Source organism: Acomys minous (assembly GCF_964271855.1).
Source record: "Acomys minous genome assembly, chromosome: 12".
Taxonomy (NCBI): domain Eukaryota; kingdom Metazoa; phylum Chordata; class Mammalia; order Rodentia; family Muridae; genus Acomys; species Acomys minous.
Genome location: NC_140493.1, coordinates 94,232,472 through 94,251,438, shown reverse-complemented (window position 1 = coordinate 94,251,438; position 18,967 = coordinate 94,232,472). Strand labels below are relative to the sequence as shown.

Sequence of the window (18,967 nt, the reverse complement as noted above, 5' to 3'; positions counted from 1 at the left end):
GTGTCATAGTTACCCAGTTATGACATCAGGGCAAGCCTCAGAGAAGGAGCAGAAGAGCAAGCCTTTGGGTGTCTTTGGACACCTTGTAAAAACTTGACATGTTAAGTCGAGATAAGATTTATGTATGTTGATGGGGTGTGGAGTAATCCGGTACTTATACACCCAGGGTAAGTCTCTCTCTCCCCCCGCTCCTCTCTCCTCTCTCTCTCTCTCACTCTCCTCAAAGCATTTACAGTTCTGTGCTGGACTTTTGGCTTCATGCTAAGTCAGGTCCATGTCAAGATGAAGGGAAAGGGGCTTCGAAGCTCCCCAGCTGCTTGGAAAGCAGAGGTTTCCAAGGCTGGAGGGGAAGGCATGATGTGGAGGTCCCTGGCTAGACAGGCGGGGACTCGGCATTCCAGCCCTCATGATGCCCTTCAGGAGCTCTGAGCTAAGAAGCCATAGTTTCCTGCAAGGTTTCCTTGAAGACTTGAGACCATAAGCTTTTCTGGGTGAGTTAGTGTAACAAGGGTTGGGGGTGGGGTGGGGTGGGGTGGGGACGGCAAACGCTTGGAATACCTGCACTCTGGAAACTCTGGAGGCAGGAGAATTGAGTTCAAAAGTTATCTTTGTTAAATAGAAAGTTCAAACTAAGCCTGGGCCACGTGAGACCCCACAGACACATCTCAAAAAAAAAAAAAAGTATGAAATAAAACAACAATGTGAAAGAAAAAAAAATTTTAGTAAGTGGCAAAGTGGGACTCGGGATGTGGATTCCAGAGATTGTATGTGCCCCTTTGCAGTTAGGCACCCTGCCATTGATTTAGTACCTGGAGAGACACTTTGATTAAAATGAGATGAGATACCGTGCCCTTTGCCCTCGCGGAAACTCAGGAGAGGATCAGCTACTGACACCGTGTGGCTTTCAGTGGGATGGCAGCAGCTCTAGCTGTGAAGGAAGGGTGACTAGCCATGGCGCACTAGCACCAGCCACAAACTCAGTGAGTGCTCAGCACATTCACCGAGAAATGTTTCTAGTGTCGCTGTGCTTGTCTATTCAGCGCTGGGGACTGAATTAGTGTTTTTTTTTTCTGCGTTTTAGGCTCCTTATCAGCCCAGGGACCTCATACTCAGCCCCTGGAATGTTTCTGGACTCTTTCTAGCAATCCTTAGAAGCCAGGTGTTGCATATTCTTTACTGCAGTGTTTGGGACAGAAGTGTTTATATATATATTTTTTCATGGGATGGATCGAAGTCTAAACATGAAATCCATTAATGCTTCACATATAAATATATCCCAAGTATAATTTTATACAGTAATTTTTAGTGCACCTGTGTTTTGACTGTCATCTGTCACTGGTCAGGTGTGAGAATTTTCCACTTGCATTGTGTTTACACTTGAAAGTTACAGACTTGTAAACACTTCGGATATTCAAAATTATAGCTGCTCAAACTATTATCCTGACACCGTAACACCTTCCTCTCTTCCATTCGCCAGCAAACAGGCTAAGATTAAGTAATGCCTCCAGGTCAGAGTGCCAACCCTGACTGCCTATAGCCACAGCTTTTAAAAAGCTCAATGCTGAAACAAGTGTCCCAGAGTAGGGCTCCTCCCTGTGACCTTGGATAAGGATCCATCTCCTGTGGCGGGCAAGTTGTGCCTTGGTTCAGCAGGCGTGGGTTGAGAAGATGTGTTCAGACATTTGTGTGTTTGGGGTGAGGGAATGGATGCCCCCACGCTGCAGGTACGCAGCGAGAAGGGTTCACAGGAAACCCCACCGATGCCCGGTATCCTGAAAGAGCGACACCAGGTGCAGGTGTCCTGCGTTGGGTTCATACCCTTGCCTTAGTCTGAGTGAGTGCGGACCAGTGACACAGGAGTGACGACATCTCAGCCAGGGACGCGCCCCCGGGACACAGTCACACGTGTCCTCTGCGCTGCGGAGCGCTACGCCGCACGGCGCCGGCAGCTTCCCGCACCCAGTGGGCCCGCCTCCGGGGCGGGGATGGGCGGCTCCGGGTTGGGCAGCCCCGCCCCGCTGACCCGGCTTCTCCCCTCGCTCGCTCCTGCCCCGGCGTGCAGGGCCCGCCGCCGCCATGTCCGGCCCGTTCGAGCTCTCGGTGCAAGATCTTAACGACCTGCTCTCAGACGGCTGCGGCTGCTACAGCCTCCCGAGCCAGCCCTGCAACGAGGTCATCCCGAGGGTCTACGTGGGCAACGCGTGAGTCTCCGGGAGGGCCAAATCCGGATCTGTTGCTCGGGCGCCCCGCCCACTCGGGGGCTGGAGTGGGGTCCAAGGGCTTGATCGAGGTGGGGTTGGGGAGACCCTGGGCGTGGTCAGCGACCTGATAGCAATAGCGGGGGGGGGGCTGGGGACTGATGCTGGAGTCGACGCCCACTCCCCTGCGCGTGAAGCCGAGGAGCTGGACACCGCATGCGCTGAGACCCGAAGGTGCCCAGCCCTGCCCTCGGCCACCACCCGCTCCGGCTTTGGCTTGGGCGGGGATGAGGCCACCACGTTCTCTTAACAGGTGGCAGGGCTGCCTCTTGGCCGTTCATCATGTGACAGCTGCCTAGTTCTGCAGTGAGGTCACCGTGGAATGTCTGCCTTCGTTGCCATGGCAATGGGATGACGTTTCGATCCGGGTGTGGAGCTTTTCCTGTCCGTGTCAGGAAATCTAAATACCCTAAAATACCCTAAAAGGGGAAGTAGCTGGGCCAAGGCTTTTCCTGGCCCCTCCAGATAGGGTTTAACTTAGATGGAATAAATCAAAATGATAAACTCCGTAGAAGACTTGAGCCATCTGAAAATTCCTCCTAATCGCACCACCAGGAAATGTGTGCATTATTGATCTCTTATGCATCCTTATCCTTTTTTTTTTTTTTTTTTTTTTTTTTTTTTGAGACAAGAGTTCTCTGTGTAGCCTTGGCTGCCCTGGACTCACTCTGAAGAACAGGCTGACCACGAACTCACAGACATCCACTTGCCTCTGCCCCCCTGAGTGCATTAAAATTTTTTTCTTTTTTTAGTCATGCTATTAATAAGAATTTCTCAGCAGTGGGAAAGAACCAGTATTAACACCGAAAGAAAGGCTGGCATGACCCACATTGGGGGAGGGCCCACATTGGATTTTCATGAGTATGAAGGCCCATTTATCAAAGCCCTAACTAAGCTCTTTGGGTCCAGTTCAAGAGCTGCTTGTCAACCCTAATACCCGAATCCACTAATAACCAAATCCTCTGTTTTTGCGCAATAGGAAGTGGTGGTCTGGGGCCGTTGAAGGGCAGTGAGGACCTTTCAGTGTCTTACACTTGTGTTTGCTGTCCTGCACCTAGGTCCTGCTGCTTAACCTGCCGTGCGTGGAACCGGAGGGGGTTCACGTGGCAGGTCCGCTATGGAGCACCTACTATGTGTCAAACACTATTATGACGTTCATCCTTCGTTATGGTGGTGGCAGTGATAACGGGGCATCTGTTGGATTGGCGCTAGAGAACTGAGACGTGTGGGCACATTAGTCTGTGTTCGGTCCGTATGGCTGTACAGTCTTGCTCAGTATCCTGAGCAGGAGTGGCTAAACAGGCTCACAGAGTCAGCCCCCAGCTCAGTCAGTCACTGCATAGTCCTAGGGAACCTCTCCCATCCCTCCCTACCCCAACTACCCAGGAACCCTGGGGGTGCGGGGGGCTTAGCAGCCTCAGGAGCCTGCTTGCTGGGGGACGGTTTGTTGCCTTTGTCTGTGGTGGCTTCTCTAGGCATAGGGACAGGTATGATGGCTGCCACGGAAAACACATCCTTTGCCCTCTATGCAAATCTGACCTTGACATGGGGGGGCTGCTCAGCCGGGAGGATCGGCTGCCTACCTAGTGGGAAGAATTGTGCTTCCTCAACCATCCAGAACTCCTGGACCAAAGGGCTTCAGCCACATGTCAGGGCAGTGAGGGAGCTGCGTTTCTGACCTCTGGGTTTTATAGGTGGTGTGGGCATGAGAGGAGGAGGAGGAGGAGGTAGGAGGGCAGAACACACGGCGGACTGGCTAGAGGCAGCTTTCCTCCTAGCTCTGGCTCAGCAGCCCATGTGAGCAGACGCACATCTGCGCATCCCCCTGCCTGTCCTGCAGAGTTTAAGATCTGCCCTGTCTTTCGGGCTGCCATGACGGGCGGATGGGACCATGCGGGAGACGCTGCTTTGTAAAGTACTAACTGATGTTTATATTGGGGTGTTGCGAGGGGAAGTGAAGGGCCTCTTTGACCATCCAGTCGAGGTCTCTTCTAGCTCCCATCATTTTTGGGGGGGAGGGCTACTTAAGTGCTAAGCCATTCCAGAGACTCTCAGAAGTGTAGCTAATAGAATGTGGCGGGGCTGATCCCTCGGGGAACCTGACGTGTGACAGTTTTGTTCTTCACTCATCACTGTACATTTATTCAGTACCTACCACACGCAGGCACCGCAGCGGGCACTAAGGGGACAGGCCGCTCAAGGAACTCACAGTTCTGAACAAGTAAAGCATGGCCCTGCCTTGGCATGTAGACACCACAGAACAGGCACCTCTAACACTCAGGGCTTATCCCCATTCTACAGAGAGGAAAACAGAGGCACGGAGAGCTGAAGTGGTTTGCTTTAAAGTTGCCTCGTAAATGGCAGGGCTGGATTCAAACCCAGACAATCTGACCAGGTTGGCCTTGAACTCATAGAGATTCCCCCTACCTCGGCCTCCCCGAGTGCTGGGCTTGTTTCGGTTGTTTGACTCTGGGTCTTACCGTGTAAACTCAGGCTGGCCTTAAACTCATGATCCTTCTCCCGTGGCCTCCTGACTGCTAGGATTACGGGTGTGTGTTACCATGCCCGACTCTGTAGCTTGTCGCACTGGAACATCCCGCACAGGGCTCTGCAAGATGAGAGGCGAATCTACACAGAAGCTGGGGAAGGGTAGTAGAGGGAACAGCATGGCCACGGACCCACAAGTCTATTTGGGGAAGCTGTGGGTAACTGGATCTGGCTGGGGTGAGGGGAGAGGTCATGGGATGAGGCAGGAGCCACGGGGGATAGCCAGTACAGGCTCCTTGCTTTGGCAAGAGAGTCAGATCTTTCTCATCTTCTCATCTTCCTCACCGGGAGGCGCCTCACTTCATTTCTGCCAATGCCTCCCATCTAGGTCTGTGGCTCAGGACATCTCTCAGCTGCAAAAACTGGGCATCACCCACGTCCTGAATGCCGCCGAGGGCAGGTCCTTCATGCACGTCAACACGGACGCCAACTTTTACAAGGATTCCGGCATCACCTACCTGGGCATCAAGGCCAATGATACACAGGAGTTCAACCTCAGCGCTTACTTTGAAAGAGCTGCAGACTTCATTGACCAGGCCTTGGCTCATAACAATGGTAAGGGGCCTACAGCCAGGCCCCTGGGGTGGGTGGGGGGTGGGGGGTGGGGGGTTGGGGGGCAGGAAGTGACTTGGGCTTGGGCTAGCCTAGGAAGCAGAGCTCAGCAGGTCCACCTTTGGTCACTCTGTGTTTCCTGTCCCCTGTGGTGATGTTTGAAGATTTAAGACTCTCTGGCTGGCAGCTCAAGTGGCCCCTCACATGATACATACAGTTGAACTACTTCACGCAGTGGCAGCACCAGGGCAGCACTTGTCTTTACTTTGGCTTGGGCAGAGAGAGGTTTCCAATCACCTGCCTCCCAACTCAGACACCTGTGATAATGACAAAGCCTTGCTAGTGGCCAGGATAAGAAGGCCTGGAGTAAAGCAACACAGGATAGTTGACTCAAGTAGCTCAGTGAATTCCGTCATCACAGCTTAGATTAGTACCACATACGGCTGTGACTAGAGTGACTGAGAGACCAGCTTGAAGGAGCAAAGACTTTTCTTTTACTTGGTCAGGGGTTTTGGTCATTGTGGAACTTGTCTCGTGTGGAAATGTCAGGACAGTGGAATGTGTGCAAGAGGAGGCTTTTTACCTCATGGCAGACAGGGCACATGGAAAGACAGAGTGAGGAAGGGATTGTGGATCAACTGTACCCTTCAGACAGAAACCCCCTGGGACCTGCTTCCTCCAAAGAGGCCGCACTTGAAAGTTTCCAGAAACCTTCCAAAACCTCCACCAACTAGGGATTAAGTGTTCTACATGTGAGCTCATGGGGGCCATTGCATAGAGCCTGTGTCTGTGTCTGTGCCCGTAGACAAAGGATAACAATATTTCAGACATACAGAACACAGCAGTTAGGTAGCTGTGTTTCTTTCCCTTTGATTTAGTGTCCTCATTTGTGTATGTGCGTGTGTATATACCGGAAAGTGAGTGAGCACACGTATGCACATGCACACACATGTATACACATGCAAATGCACACAGGCACGTGTGCCAAGGAGTGCCCGGGAGTGGGCATAGCCTCGGTTTGTCTAGAAGACAGAGCAGTCACTTGTTTCAGAGAGGACCTAAGGAGATTGTATGGAGGAGGTATTGTGTGGGCTGGGCTTGGTTGCATGGTTGGGCTCTGTGCCCTGGTTGTAACTGAGCATGCTCCCAGTGGGAAGTGGGAGGGTGGCTGCCCTGCAGAAGGTCTCACTTTCTGGTGGGATCAGGACAAGCCTCACTGGGGATTTTAGGTAATAGCTAGAGAGAGAAAGGCTGGATAGTGGGGGTGGGGGGTGCGTGTACTCCCATCTCCTGATGTAGGAGGATCTGGGGAAATAGAGGGGTATTTGGTGGGTAAGGTGACAGGTGCAGAGGAGATGTTAATTCTGGGTCAGCAGTTTCCTTCCAAATAACACCTGTGAGGAGGTGTAGGCGGTTGCCATTCACTGAGCAGCAGAAGGATGCCCAGTGGACACTGCAAATGGCAGAGCATCCAAAACCCAGCGCCACGGTCCTGGCGCTGGAAGAACTCACCCTTCAGAAGGAAAGTGGCTCTGTATGCAGGTGCTTGGGCCCCCCCCCGGGGGGGGCTCCCAGTACTGGGTGGTGTTTATCGAGTGCTCTTGTGTGCCAGGCACTAGCCTAGGGCTTTGTCTCTGGCTCTGATTTGTTTTGCTTTCGAGACAAGAGTCTTGCTGTGTATCCCTGGCAATCTTAGAACTCCACTGCATAGCCCAGGCTGGGGGCAAGGGGGTGGGCAGCACCCCTTCACTTCAGAGACTAGACTCCAGTCTGCGAATGATGACAGGTGTTTCAGGAAGATTTTCCAGCTGCCACCGGGTGGGGGCGCGGATTGGCAAGGGTAGGGGGTGAGCTGGGGAGGCACAAGCGAGCGAGGGCAAGAATGTGAGTTAAATACTCTGTGCGGGGAGCAGGTGGCTGAGGTAGGAAATGGGGCTTTTGCTTGTGGGGGTGGGGCTCCCCGCAAATTGAAGGGATTTTGTCCTCCCGTCATTGCTTTCCTTGCCCCTGAGGAATTCTGAGTTTACCTTTCCCTGGTGATGAAGGAGTGAGACAGACAGGAACAGGCTTTGTGAGTGTGGCAGTGGGAACGGCTGGTAGTCTGCAGGAAGGTGGGCAGGAAAGGGTGCGTGCTGCCGTCTGAGACAGCATGGAGTGCAGGGAGAGAGGAGAGGAGGGATGACAGGGCAAATTGGGGGAACCACAAGAGGGCATTGGTGCGTGTGTGTGCGTGTGTGTGCGTGTGTGTGTGTGTGTGTGTGTGTGTGTGTGTGTGTGTGTTTTGTGTTGTTTGTGTTGGAAATACATTCCCTTAAAAATACCTATTTACCTATCTATTTATATGCGTGTATGTGTGTGCCTGCATGAGGTTATGTGCACCACATGTGTGCAGGAGCCCTTGGAGGCCAGAAGAGGGCATCTGATTCCGTGGCACTGGATTTACAGGTGGTTGTGAGCCACCTGACATGTTTGCTGGGAACCAAAACCCAGGTCCTATGCAAGAGCAGGGAGTGCTGTTAACTGCTAAACCTTCTCTTCAGCCCTGAAACCCATTCTTTTAAAATGTGCTTTGCAGCGAGCGATGTAATTGAATTCTGGAAAGTGTATATGCATTTAATGCGACAGTCATTAAATTCTGGCTTATGCAAACATCTGTGAAACCATCACCACAACCAAGATAGTGAATGTGTCCAACTCCCACGTTTTTAATGTCCCTGTGCAACATCTCCTGTCCCTTCAACCTGCCATTCTCAAGCACCTCTTGGTCTGTTTTCTGTCACTGGAGAGCTGTGTGAATTTTCCAAACTTTTATGTCAAAAGAGTTACAAAGCATGCACTTTTTGGGGGCGGGGGCGGTCTGGTCCCTTTCACATAATTTGAGTTTCATCTATGCTATTAGATACCACTATAGTACATTCCTTTTTTTTTTTTTTAAGATTTATTTATTTATTTATTTATTTATTTATTTATTTTATGTATGTGAGTGCTCTCTCTGCATGTACACCTCCAGGCCAGAAGAGGGCATCAGATAACGTTATAGATGGTTGTGAGCCACTATGTGGTTGCTGGGAATTGAACTCAGAACTTTTCAGGAAGAGCAGACAGTGCTTGTAAACTGCTGAGCCATCTCTCCAGCCCACATCTTTTTTAAATTAAAAAAAAAAAATCTTATGTGTGTTGCTGTTTTGCCTGTGTGTATGTCTGTAAAGGTGCCAGAACCCCTGGAATTGGAGCTACAGACAGTTATGAGCTGCCATGTGGGTGCTTGGCATCGAACCCCAGGACCTTTGGAAGAGCAGTCAGTACTCTTATCTGCTGAGCTATCTCTCCATCCCCAGAACCTTCTTCTTTAAGAACATGCTTTTATTTATTTGTCAGTGTGTACATGTGTGCAGGTACCGTGGAGGCCTGAAGAGGGCATGGGCCTCCCTGGAGCTGAAGTTATAGGCAGCCGTGAGCTGCTAGCTCGTGTGGGTGTTAGGAACCAAACTTAGATCTACCATTTAACTGCTGAGCCATCTCTCCAGTATAACAGAAATTTCTGGCTACTTATCTGGGTTCTTGTATCTACCGCCCTTCTCCACCCGAATCCCTTCCGACACCCCAACACTAGATAGGCAAAAAGGAAGGTTAGAGGGGAAAAGGGGGGGTGTAGATCTTTTTAGACTACTTCCTGCTGGTTAGGGGCACCGAGTTCCTTGGGGGCAAAGTTGATCTTTGCCGACAGGACATATCTCTTTGCAGTCGACCACTTGACAAGCTGCAGCGGCAGGGGGAGCAGCCCCCAACTCCTCTTGGGGCTCTGGCATTTATGAGAGTCCCCAGAATTCCAAATGTAAACTGTCCTCAAGCTGGCAAAAATCACACTGTCCTAGATCATGAGACAAATCATGGGCAGCTGCTGTGGACAGTCTGAACCAGTCCCATATCCCACACCTGGGACTAAAACAAAAACATATTACCAACATAACTGGGTTTTTAAAGAAACCAAATTCTCACTGTATACCAGTGCCCTTTTTAATTTCTTGACAAGTATTACATTGGATGGACACGCAGAGCGTATCCTGTTTAGCTAATCATGCACATTGTTTCAGTCTAAGACGGAGTTATGCTCTGTAGACTAAGCTGGCCTCAAACTTGCCATCCTCCTGCCTCAGCCTCCGGAGTGCCAGCATTACAGGCGTGTGGCACCATACCTGATTTATTGGTTTGCTCCTGACTAAAGGATAAATTTAATATAGGAAGGCTCCACGTCACAAATTCAGGAGTTCAGGGAATGACGCACGTCCATGTACCAACCCCCAAATCAAGAAACAAAACACAACTAGCACCCCAGAAGGCACACGCTCCATGTCTCCTCCCATCTCTGTACCTACTCGTACCCTCAGGTGACCACTGTTCAGGCTTCTAACAACATGGTTTAGTTGGGCGTCTTTTCTGCACCGTGGAACCACACTACATTTGTGTGCTTTATACATGGTCCACATTAGTCTGTTTTTTCTTAGATGGTTTGTTTTTGTTTTTGTTTATTTGTATGTGGTGTGTGTGTGTGTTCACATGCATGTGCAAGCATGCCACAGCGTATGGATGGACATCGGAGTACAGTGTGCAAGGTTCTCCAGTCACGTGGGTTCCAGTCACTGAACTCGGGCCACTATGTTTGGCGGCGAGTGCCTTTACCCACTGAGCCATATTCTATTTCTTTTTGAGGCAGAGTCTCGTTCTGTAGCCCAAACTGGCTCTGAACTTCCAGTGACTCTCCTGTCTCAGCTTCTTAGAGTATTGGGATTACAGGTGTGTACCATGTGGATTTGGAGTAGGAATTCAAGTCGTCACCCCAACCTCAAGCACCTCTGCTCACTGAGCCCCCTCTGTTAAAGTTATTTTTATAAAACTGTGTTTGTTTCTCTCTTCCTCTCATACCCCAGGCCAACATCAAAATAATTCTATTATATTGGTTTATAAAGATTTACAGAACAATCCTGAGTAGTAATTTACTCATTCCTTTTTAAAAATGAGTTATTTAGATTACATCTCAATTGTTATCCCCTCACTCGCATCTTCCCGTTCCTCCCTCCTTCCCTCTTTCGCCCTATTCCCCACCCCTAGGTCTGTGACAGAAGGGGACCTCCTCCTCCACCACCACATGATCACAGCCTATCAGGTCTCATCTGGATAGCCTGCTTCCCCTTCCTCTAAGTGCCACTAGGCCTCCCCACCAAAGGGGAAGTGGACAAATAGGGGGCACCAGAGTTCATGTCAGAATCAGTCCCCACTCTCCACACAACTGTGGAGAATGCACTGTCCATTGGCTAGATCTGAATAGGGGGTCTAGGTTTACTGCATGCATCGTCCTTGGTTGGTACAGCAGTTTGTGCAGGCCACCCTGGGTCCAGATCTGCCAGCCTTGATGATCTTCTTGTGGGGTTCCTGGACCCTCTGGGTCTTTCTGTCTCCCCATTCTCCCATACCTCTCTCACCTGGAGTCCCAATAGCAAGTCCCAGCATCTGTCCTAATCCTCTGTTGAGTGAAGACTCTCAGAGGACATCCCTTTTGGGCTAGTATCCAATAAGTGAGTATATACAATGTGTGTCTTTCTGGGTCTGGGATACCTCACTCAGGATGATCTTTTCTGGTTCCATCCATTTGCCTGCAAATTTCAGGATTTCCTTGTTTTTAATAGCTGAGTAGTATTCCATAGTGTAAATGTACCACAGTTTCTTTATCCATTCTTCAACTGAGGGACATCTAGGTTGTTTCCAGGTTCTGGCTATTACAAATAAGGCTGCTATGAACATAGTTGAGCAAATGTCCTTTTTGTGTGGTGGGGCACCTTTCAGGTATATTCCAAGGAGTGGAATAGCTGGGTCTAAAGTAATCCCATTCCCAGTTTTCTGAGAAAGTGCCAGATTGATTTCCAAAGTGGTTGTGTAAGTTTGCACTCCCACCAGCAATGAAGGAGTGTTCCCCTTACTCCACATCCTCGCCAGCATATGCTGTCACTTGAGATTTTTATCTTAGCCATTCTGATGTGTGTAAGATGGAATCTCAGAGTCATTTTGATTTGTATTTCCCTGATGACTAAGGACATTGAGCATTTCTTTAAGTGTTTCTCAGCCATTCAATATTCCTCTGTTGAGACTTCTCTGTTTAGCTCTGAACCCCATTTCTTAATGGGGTTATTTGGTTTGGTGGTATTTAATTTCTTGAGTTCTTTATATATTTTAGATATTAGTCCTTTGTCAGACGTAGGGTTGGTGAAGATCTTCTCCCAGTCTGTAAGTTGTCACTTTGTTCTGTTGACAGTGTCTTCTGCCTTATAGAAGCTTCTCAGCCTCAATGAGGTCCCATTTATTGTTGACCTTAAGGCCTGGGCTGTTGGAGTTCTGTTCAGGAAGTTGTCTCCTGTGCCAATGAGTTCAAGGCTCTCCCTCACTTTTTCTCCTAACAGATTTAGTGTCTCTGGTTTTATGTTGAGGTCTTTTTAATCCACTTGGACTTGAGTTTTGTGCATGGTGATAAATATGGGTCTACTTGCATTTTTCTACATGTAGACATCCTCTTAGACCAGCACCATTTGTTGAAGATGCTATCTTTTTTCCATTGTATAGATTTGGCTTCTTCGTCAAAAATGAAGTGCCCATAGGTGTATGGATTTATTTCTGGGTCTTTGATTCAGTTCCATTGATCGACCAGCCTATGGCTATGCCAGTACCATGCTGTTTTTATTACTGTTGCTCTATAGCACAGCTTGAGATCAGGGATGGAGATACCTCTGGAGGATCTTTTGTTGTACAGGATTGTTTTAGATATTCTGGGTTTTTTTTTTTTCCATATGCAGTTGATAATTGATCTTTCAAGTTCTTTTAAAAAATTGTATAGGTATTTTGATGGGGATTGCACTGAATCTGTACATTGCTTTTGGTAAGATGGCCATTTTTACTATGTTGATTCTCCTGATCCACAAACAAGGAAGATCTTTCCATCTTCTGATAGCGTCTTCAATTTCCTTCTTTAGAGACTTGAAGTTTTTTTTCATACAAGTCTTTCACTTGCTTGGTTAGAGTTACACCTAGATACTTTATATTACTTGTGGCTATCATGAAGGGTGTAGTTTCCCTAATTTCTTTCTCCGTATGATTGTCATTTGTATACAGGAGGGCTACTGACTTTTTTGAGTTGATTTTGTACCCAGCCACTTAGCTGAAGGTGCTTATCAGCTGTAGGAGTTCCCTGGTGGAATTTTGGGGGTCACTTATGTACACTATCATATCTCCTGCGAATAGGGATAATTTGCCTTCCTCCTTTCCCATGTGGATCCCCTGATCTCCTTTTGTTGTCTTATTGCTCTGGCTAGAACTTCAAGTACTATGTTGAAGAGATACGGAGAGAGTGGACAGCCTTGTCTAGTCCCTGATTTTAGTGGAATTTCCTTGAGTTTCTCTCCATTTAATTTGATGTTGGCTATTGGCTTGCTGTATAGAGCCTTTATTATGTTTAAGTATGTGCCTTGTATCCCTGATCTCTCCAAGACTTTAAACATGAACGGGTGTTGGATTTTGTCAAATGCTTTTTTGGCATCTAAGGAAATGATCATGTGGGTTTTTTTTTTCTTTCAGTTTGTTTATATGGTGGGTTACTTTGATGGATTTCCATATACTGAACCACTCCTGCAGGCCTATTTGGTCATGAGGACTTTGATGTGTTCTTGGGCCAATTTACGCTATTTTTAACCCCCTAAATTAATCTGCCTTCCTCCCAGTGTAAATCCCAGAGATACTTGCACTTTGTGGCTTTCCTTCTCCAGGACCTCTCTCCTGATCTCTCCTGGACCTCTGCCCATGGTTCAATCCCCTACTCCTTTCTCTAACTCCTCCCCCACTGGAGGGCAGGAAGTCCAGCCCTGTTCTCTCCCCTGCTCAGCGATTGGCTGTGAGCTGCTTTATTAGCATATCAGGGGACAATTGGGGGATCTGTGTTTGCACAAGATTGATGCAAGAGATTCTCAAAAAAAAAAAAGAATTGCAACCAGATATGGGGGTGGTGGTACAGAAATCAGCACTTGAATTACATAATAACCTTATGCCTACACTTCTCACTGGCCCTACCTAGATCATTAATTGAAAAAAAAAAAACAAAACACAAAAAAAACCCTAAAACACTTATGTACCCATTCTATTGTTGATAGTCTTGGGAATTTCCACCTGGCAGGGGGCCACTATAAATAGTGCTGCTTATAAACACTGAGGTCCATGTCTCAGTTGAGTGGATGTTGCCTGTCTCCATGGTGGAAGGCATCTTCACAGCCTGCCTTTCCCTTAGTGACACAGAAGACAGTTGTTTCACATCTGTCCCTGATCAACACTGGGTCCTTCATTCATTCCTACTATTTTGGCCCTTCTGGGCGGGATGCTACGGCGCGGCAACGCATGCATGCTCTGCTTGCTGTGCGGAAGTGTTTGAGTGCTAACAGTAAGGTTGGGCTTCCCTCCCCAGTTTCCACGGCTTTCCTGTTTCTTGCAGGCCGGGTGCTCGTCCACTGCCGCGAGGGCTACAGCCGCTCCCCAACGCTAGTCATCGCCTACCTCATGATGCGGCAGAAGATGGACGTCAAGTCTGCCCTGAGCACCGTGAGGCAGAATCGTGAGATCGGCCCCAATGATGGGTTCCTGGCCCAACTCTGCCAGCTCAACGACAGACTCGTCAAGGAGGGGAAGGTGAAGCTCTAGGATGCCCTCAGAAGTCTCACCGGGAGGCCCTGGCCGCCATGCTTAGGAAACACAGTGTACCCTGCTCCCAGCATCACAAGACACTTGCCCACGTCCGTCCCATTGTGGTCCTGGGCCACTCCACCCTTAGGGAGCACATTGATGAAGCTTGCTGAGGAGGCCGTCCGTCCTTGCCCCTTGGCTGTCCTTTCCTCTATGTCCTCTCCCTGAGGTAGGAGCTTAGGGAGGACCTCTGTGGCATAGAAACATCTCGGTGACCCAGGGTAGAAGGCCTTGTGAGGGTGTAAGGCCCAAGCCACTCACAGGCACTCCCATGACCCCCTTCCACAACCCGAGTTCTTCCTGAGTGGTCCAGCACCACGAACCAGGTAAAGGAACTGTGCAAAGGCAGGTCCTGGTCTTCCCACGTCTGTTGCTGGTCCTCACAGCCAGCCACACCCTGTTTAGGCAGAGGCATGCGTTCTGAAGTGGATTGGACATAGGTTATTAGTGGTTGAATTTCTTTAAAAAAAAAAAGGCTGAATTTTTATTATTTCTTAGAATTAAAGACACTGCATAGGGGCCCTTGAGTAGGCAAATCCTTTTTTTTTTTCCCCCCTCACCCCAGAGAGCTCTCCTGATTCTTTGGAATGTTTAAAATGTGCCTCTTTGGAGAGCTCATGCTCCAAATCTGCTGCTTCGGAGCCTTCCCCGTGGCTGGCTCTGTTCCTTTGCTTGTTAGAAGAGTGACGCCTTGGGCAGGGTTTTGTTTATCTTTTTTAGAAGACAGGGTGTTGAGGTCCAGCCTTAAAAAAAAAAAAAAAAAAAGCAAAAAACAAAAAAACAAACCTCGATTTGGAGAATTGCAAGGGTTTTATCCTGAATTATAGTGTCTGCGAGCCCAAGCTGTTGTACTAACTGCTCTTAGTCCTGGTTGCTATTCTAAGAATAGAAGGAGGAAGTTGGCCAATTACAGCTCATGTTTGTGTGTGTGTGTGTGTGTGTGTGTGTGTGTGTGTGTGTGTGTGTGTGTGGTGGGGGTGCCTGTCCCCTTGGGGACAGAAGGAAAATGAAGGGGCCCTGTGTTTACCCTGCCCATTTACGGGTAGCTCTGATGGGTTCCATGGTGTCTGTGCAGGAGCCTGGGCGTGACTCGCTGAGCAGAAATGAAATGTGATATATCATCCAGATGGACCCCTCTTTTATTGGAGAGAGAGAGAGCAAACAAAGAAATGACCATTTAAAGGACTCCCTGAGGATGGTTTTGAAACGCGACGGACCTTGTGTGTGTGTGTGTGTGTGTGTGTGTGTACACATTTGCCAGAGATCGAATGCAGTCTTTCTTGGGACTTTATGTTCTTGTTATTTGTGTCTCTCCGGGGTCACACAGAACAGAGAGGTGGCACTTAGCCATCACCCCAGCACCTGGCACAGAGGCGTCTCATTAAAAACTAGTTTTATGAGAACTGGAGCAGTTTGAGGGCCCAGTGTATATAGAGTGTTGTCGTGGCGCACCCAGACCCCAGCAGCCTGTGTGCCTGCCTGGAGGATGCCTAACAGGAGTTTGCAGAGCAATCTGACTTGGAGGGAGAGAAATATCAGGGACTTTTTGTTGAATGTTTCAAATTCAGCTTTAAATGTAAGAGTCATCAGTGTTAACAGTTAATGGTGAGGAATGTGCCTTTTACAGAGCTGCTGAGCAGCATCTGGCAAAAGCCAGGAGAAGCAGACCCATCTTAGGGTGCCCCTCCTGGGGTAAAGACCCCTGAGCATAGCAGGAGCAGAGCTGTGCAGCCTGGATGGTCATTGCCCCTTGTTCTGTGTGACCACCGCAGCCCTGGACATGTGGGAACTGTCATCTTTTCTCCAGGATGAAATGGCCATAGTCAAACGGTGTACCTCACCCCATAGTTTTCAAATGGCTTTCTTTGCTTGATCTAACTTGCATTTCATAAGATTTCCTATAAAGTTGCCAGAACTTATTCACATGTTGTTATGAGAGGAGGAAAAAGAGAAAAGAAAAAGAAAACAAAAACCCATCTGGGCTAGCAGGGCATGCTGACACTTGTCTACAGTCCCGGCTCATGGGAGGTAGAGACCGGAGGATCACTGCACGTTCAAGGACAATGTGGTCTATAAGATGAGACTCCAGCCAAGGCTTCAATAGCAAGATCCTGCTTTTGTTTTGTTTTGTTTGGGGTTTTTGGTTTTTGGTTTTCAGGACAAGGTTTCTCTGTATAGCCCTGGCTGTCCAGGAACTCACTCTGTAGACCAGGCTGGCCTTGAACTCAGAGATCCAGCTGCCTCTGCCTCTGAGGGTTGGGACTAAAGGCGTGTGCCACCACCACCCAGCTAAAATCCTCTTTTTTAAAAAAACAAACAAACAAACAAAAAATCAAGATAATTAAGAATTTCCCAGCTCTTTAAAGCTACGTGGAAGTAGTTTAGGGCCGTCTGCTTGAGTGAGCTGGGCTGCACTTGGCTTTATTGGCCCTGAAACCAGCCCCCAGGGGTATCCAAGTGGCCTGCACATGTTTTTGAGCCATCTCCGGAGAAAGAAGTGAAAACCATGAGTCCCCCAGTCAGTTAGGACTCAGCCTCTCTTTGTCCAGGTGGCACATGGTGACATGTGGCGATGACTGTGCGTCTAGAAGAGGCTGGGCCTCCTCCCCCTGCCTCATCTGGGTGACCACCTGGCTGGGTGACAGGCCAGCCACAGCTCTTCACTCACTAGCTTCCCTTGGAGGCTTCTTTGTGGGAACATGAAGAAAAGGGGCCATTGGCAGAGTCCTGGCTTTCCTTTGGGAAAGTCTCTTGGCTGGCTTCACTTTCTGGTGTCCATAAGAGTAGATCCTACGTCTTCAGGTAAAACACCTGTGGATTGTGAAAGAGATCACCACGTGCCCACCTGTGCGTGGGAGCCATTCCTGGGTAGTGTTCTGTCCCTGGAAAGTGATGGAATAGGAATTCAGGGTGTCCCTGCCTTTTCTCCAGACCCAATGAGATCCCTTTCTTTGACTCATTAAAAACAAACAAACAAAGCCAGTAAAAATTACAATGTAAAATAGTTTCCCTTCTCAATCTTAAAGCAGTCTGTCTGCCCTTGCAGAGGCAGGCCGTTTTCCCACCGTTCTATCTTGAGAGCATAGACCAACACTTAACCAAAGGAGGGAACTCTTTGGCCCACACTAGGCTCTTTTGGCCTCCAGCACTGTAGGTTGCTTTAAGAATCTGGCACACTCCTTTAATCCCAGAGGCAGGTGGATCACTGTGAGTTGGAGGCCAGCCTGGTCTATAAAGTGAGTCCAGGACAGCCAAGGCTACCCAAAGAGACCCTGTCTCAAAAAACAAAAAACAAAAAACAAAAAGAAAGAAAGAAAAAAAAGAAAAAAGGAAAAGAAAAAAAAAGGAATCCTCCCTTGGCCTTTAGCACTCTCACCCCACCCCCTCACCTCCTCACCCCCCCACCCCCCCACCCCAGAAATGAGCACAAGTAATGCAATGGCCAGCAGGTGCCAATGTAAAGGTTGGTGCCTTTCCAGCCACAAGTTCACGTTAAGTTGCTCATAGTATTTAAGATGCTAAGTGTCTTAGTAAAAATAAGTACTGATCTTAAATATGAACAGAAGAGGTTTTCTCGCGGGAGATTTTCTTTTTCATAAAAGTGGCATCGGATGGTCCTTCCAGGTCAAGATCCCATCCTGATCGTAGATGGAGGGAGTCTCAGGGTAGAGAGGATTGGACTGATGTTTAATGCGTGTCTCTCTTACCTCCACCAGCTGCTAGGTAACTTATAAAAGAGCGATTTACTGGACAGAAATAGGTCAGGAGGGAGCGGATGGTGGGGTGAGGCACCTGCCTAGCCTGGGCAAGGGCCCTGAGTTCAATTCCTGCCACTGGAGGGAAAAGGAAAGTTTAATGTCTGTTATATTGGTATAATGCCAGTGTTAACACACTATAAAATTGTAACCAAAAATAAACGTCTTACCTTACAAAGAGGCCTGTTTTGTGGGTGTTGGCTTTTTATGTTTGCTTTTTCTAACTCCTGCTGTGGTGGTGCTGTTGTTGGGTTTGAGGTTGGAACTCAGGGTGCCCAGGCTGGCTTCAAATTCCATCTGTAGCCAAGGCCGGCCTCAAACTCCTGATTCCCTGTTTCTGCCTCTCGGTGCTAGGATTAGAGGCTAATGCTACCATAGCAGTGCAGCCTTTTTCTAATGTTTAAAAATACCCACCTAGGGGGCTGGAGAAATGGCTCTAGTTGAGAGTACATACTGCTCTCGTATGGGATCTGAATTCGGTTCTCAGCACCTGTCTTGACTTGTCTGTCTCAGTGTATCTAAATAGACAAGCGTTGCTTGTTTTTAGCTGTGCACTACCTGCTCAACCTTGAAACCATATACAAGAAACTAAATAAAGCTTCTTCTGTAATTAACAAAACTAGTATCTAACAGGACTACAAGTGAGATTTGTAAGTGACTACTAACTTATGTCTCCAACCATCCTGAGCAGTTTGTAATAGTTAGCTCTCATAAGATAGAACTTTACATCACATTTTTAAATGAGTTGCACATGTGTAATACAGTAAGCAGATGCTGAACAAAATCTGTCAATATACAATGTATACAATACATAAAGCAAAAGTTGAGCAAAACAATCTTAAATTTCTACCAATCTACAATACCAATGGAAAATATTTGAGACTAATAGGCTCAATAATCTACCTTTACTCCTATCTGACTTAATAACCTGCCATTCCCATCCTGTTTGCATCAGTATAGAAGGTTGGTACCGCTGGAGTTGGTGCTCTGTTTACGAGGAAGGATCAAATTAGTTCTTTTTATAAGCTGTATACATTTGCTTTTGGGGTATTTGTTATTAATTTCTCCCAAGTAGTTACTACA

General features: G+C 48.2%; 1 protein-coding gene across 1 annotated transcript; it reads left to right on the top strand.

Annotated features, from left to right (window-relative positions):
- The first annotated feature begins 34 nt into the window (after positions 1-34).
- Positions 35-18,064, top strand: DUSP3 (dual specificity phosphatase 3). Its single transcript, XM_084748141.1, has 4 exons — positions 35-167; positions 2,063-2,201; positions 5,134-5,360; positions 13,882-18,064. The coding sequence occupies exons 1-4, from the start codon at positions 125-127 to the stop codon at positions 14,085-14,087; spliced, it is 615 nt and encodes a 204-aa protein (XP_084604267.1). The 5' UTR covers positions 35-124; the 3' UTR covers positions 14,088-18,064.
- The last annotated feature ends 903 nt before the right edge of the window (positions 18,065-18,967 follow it).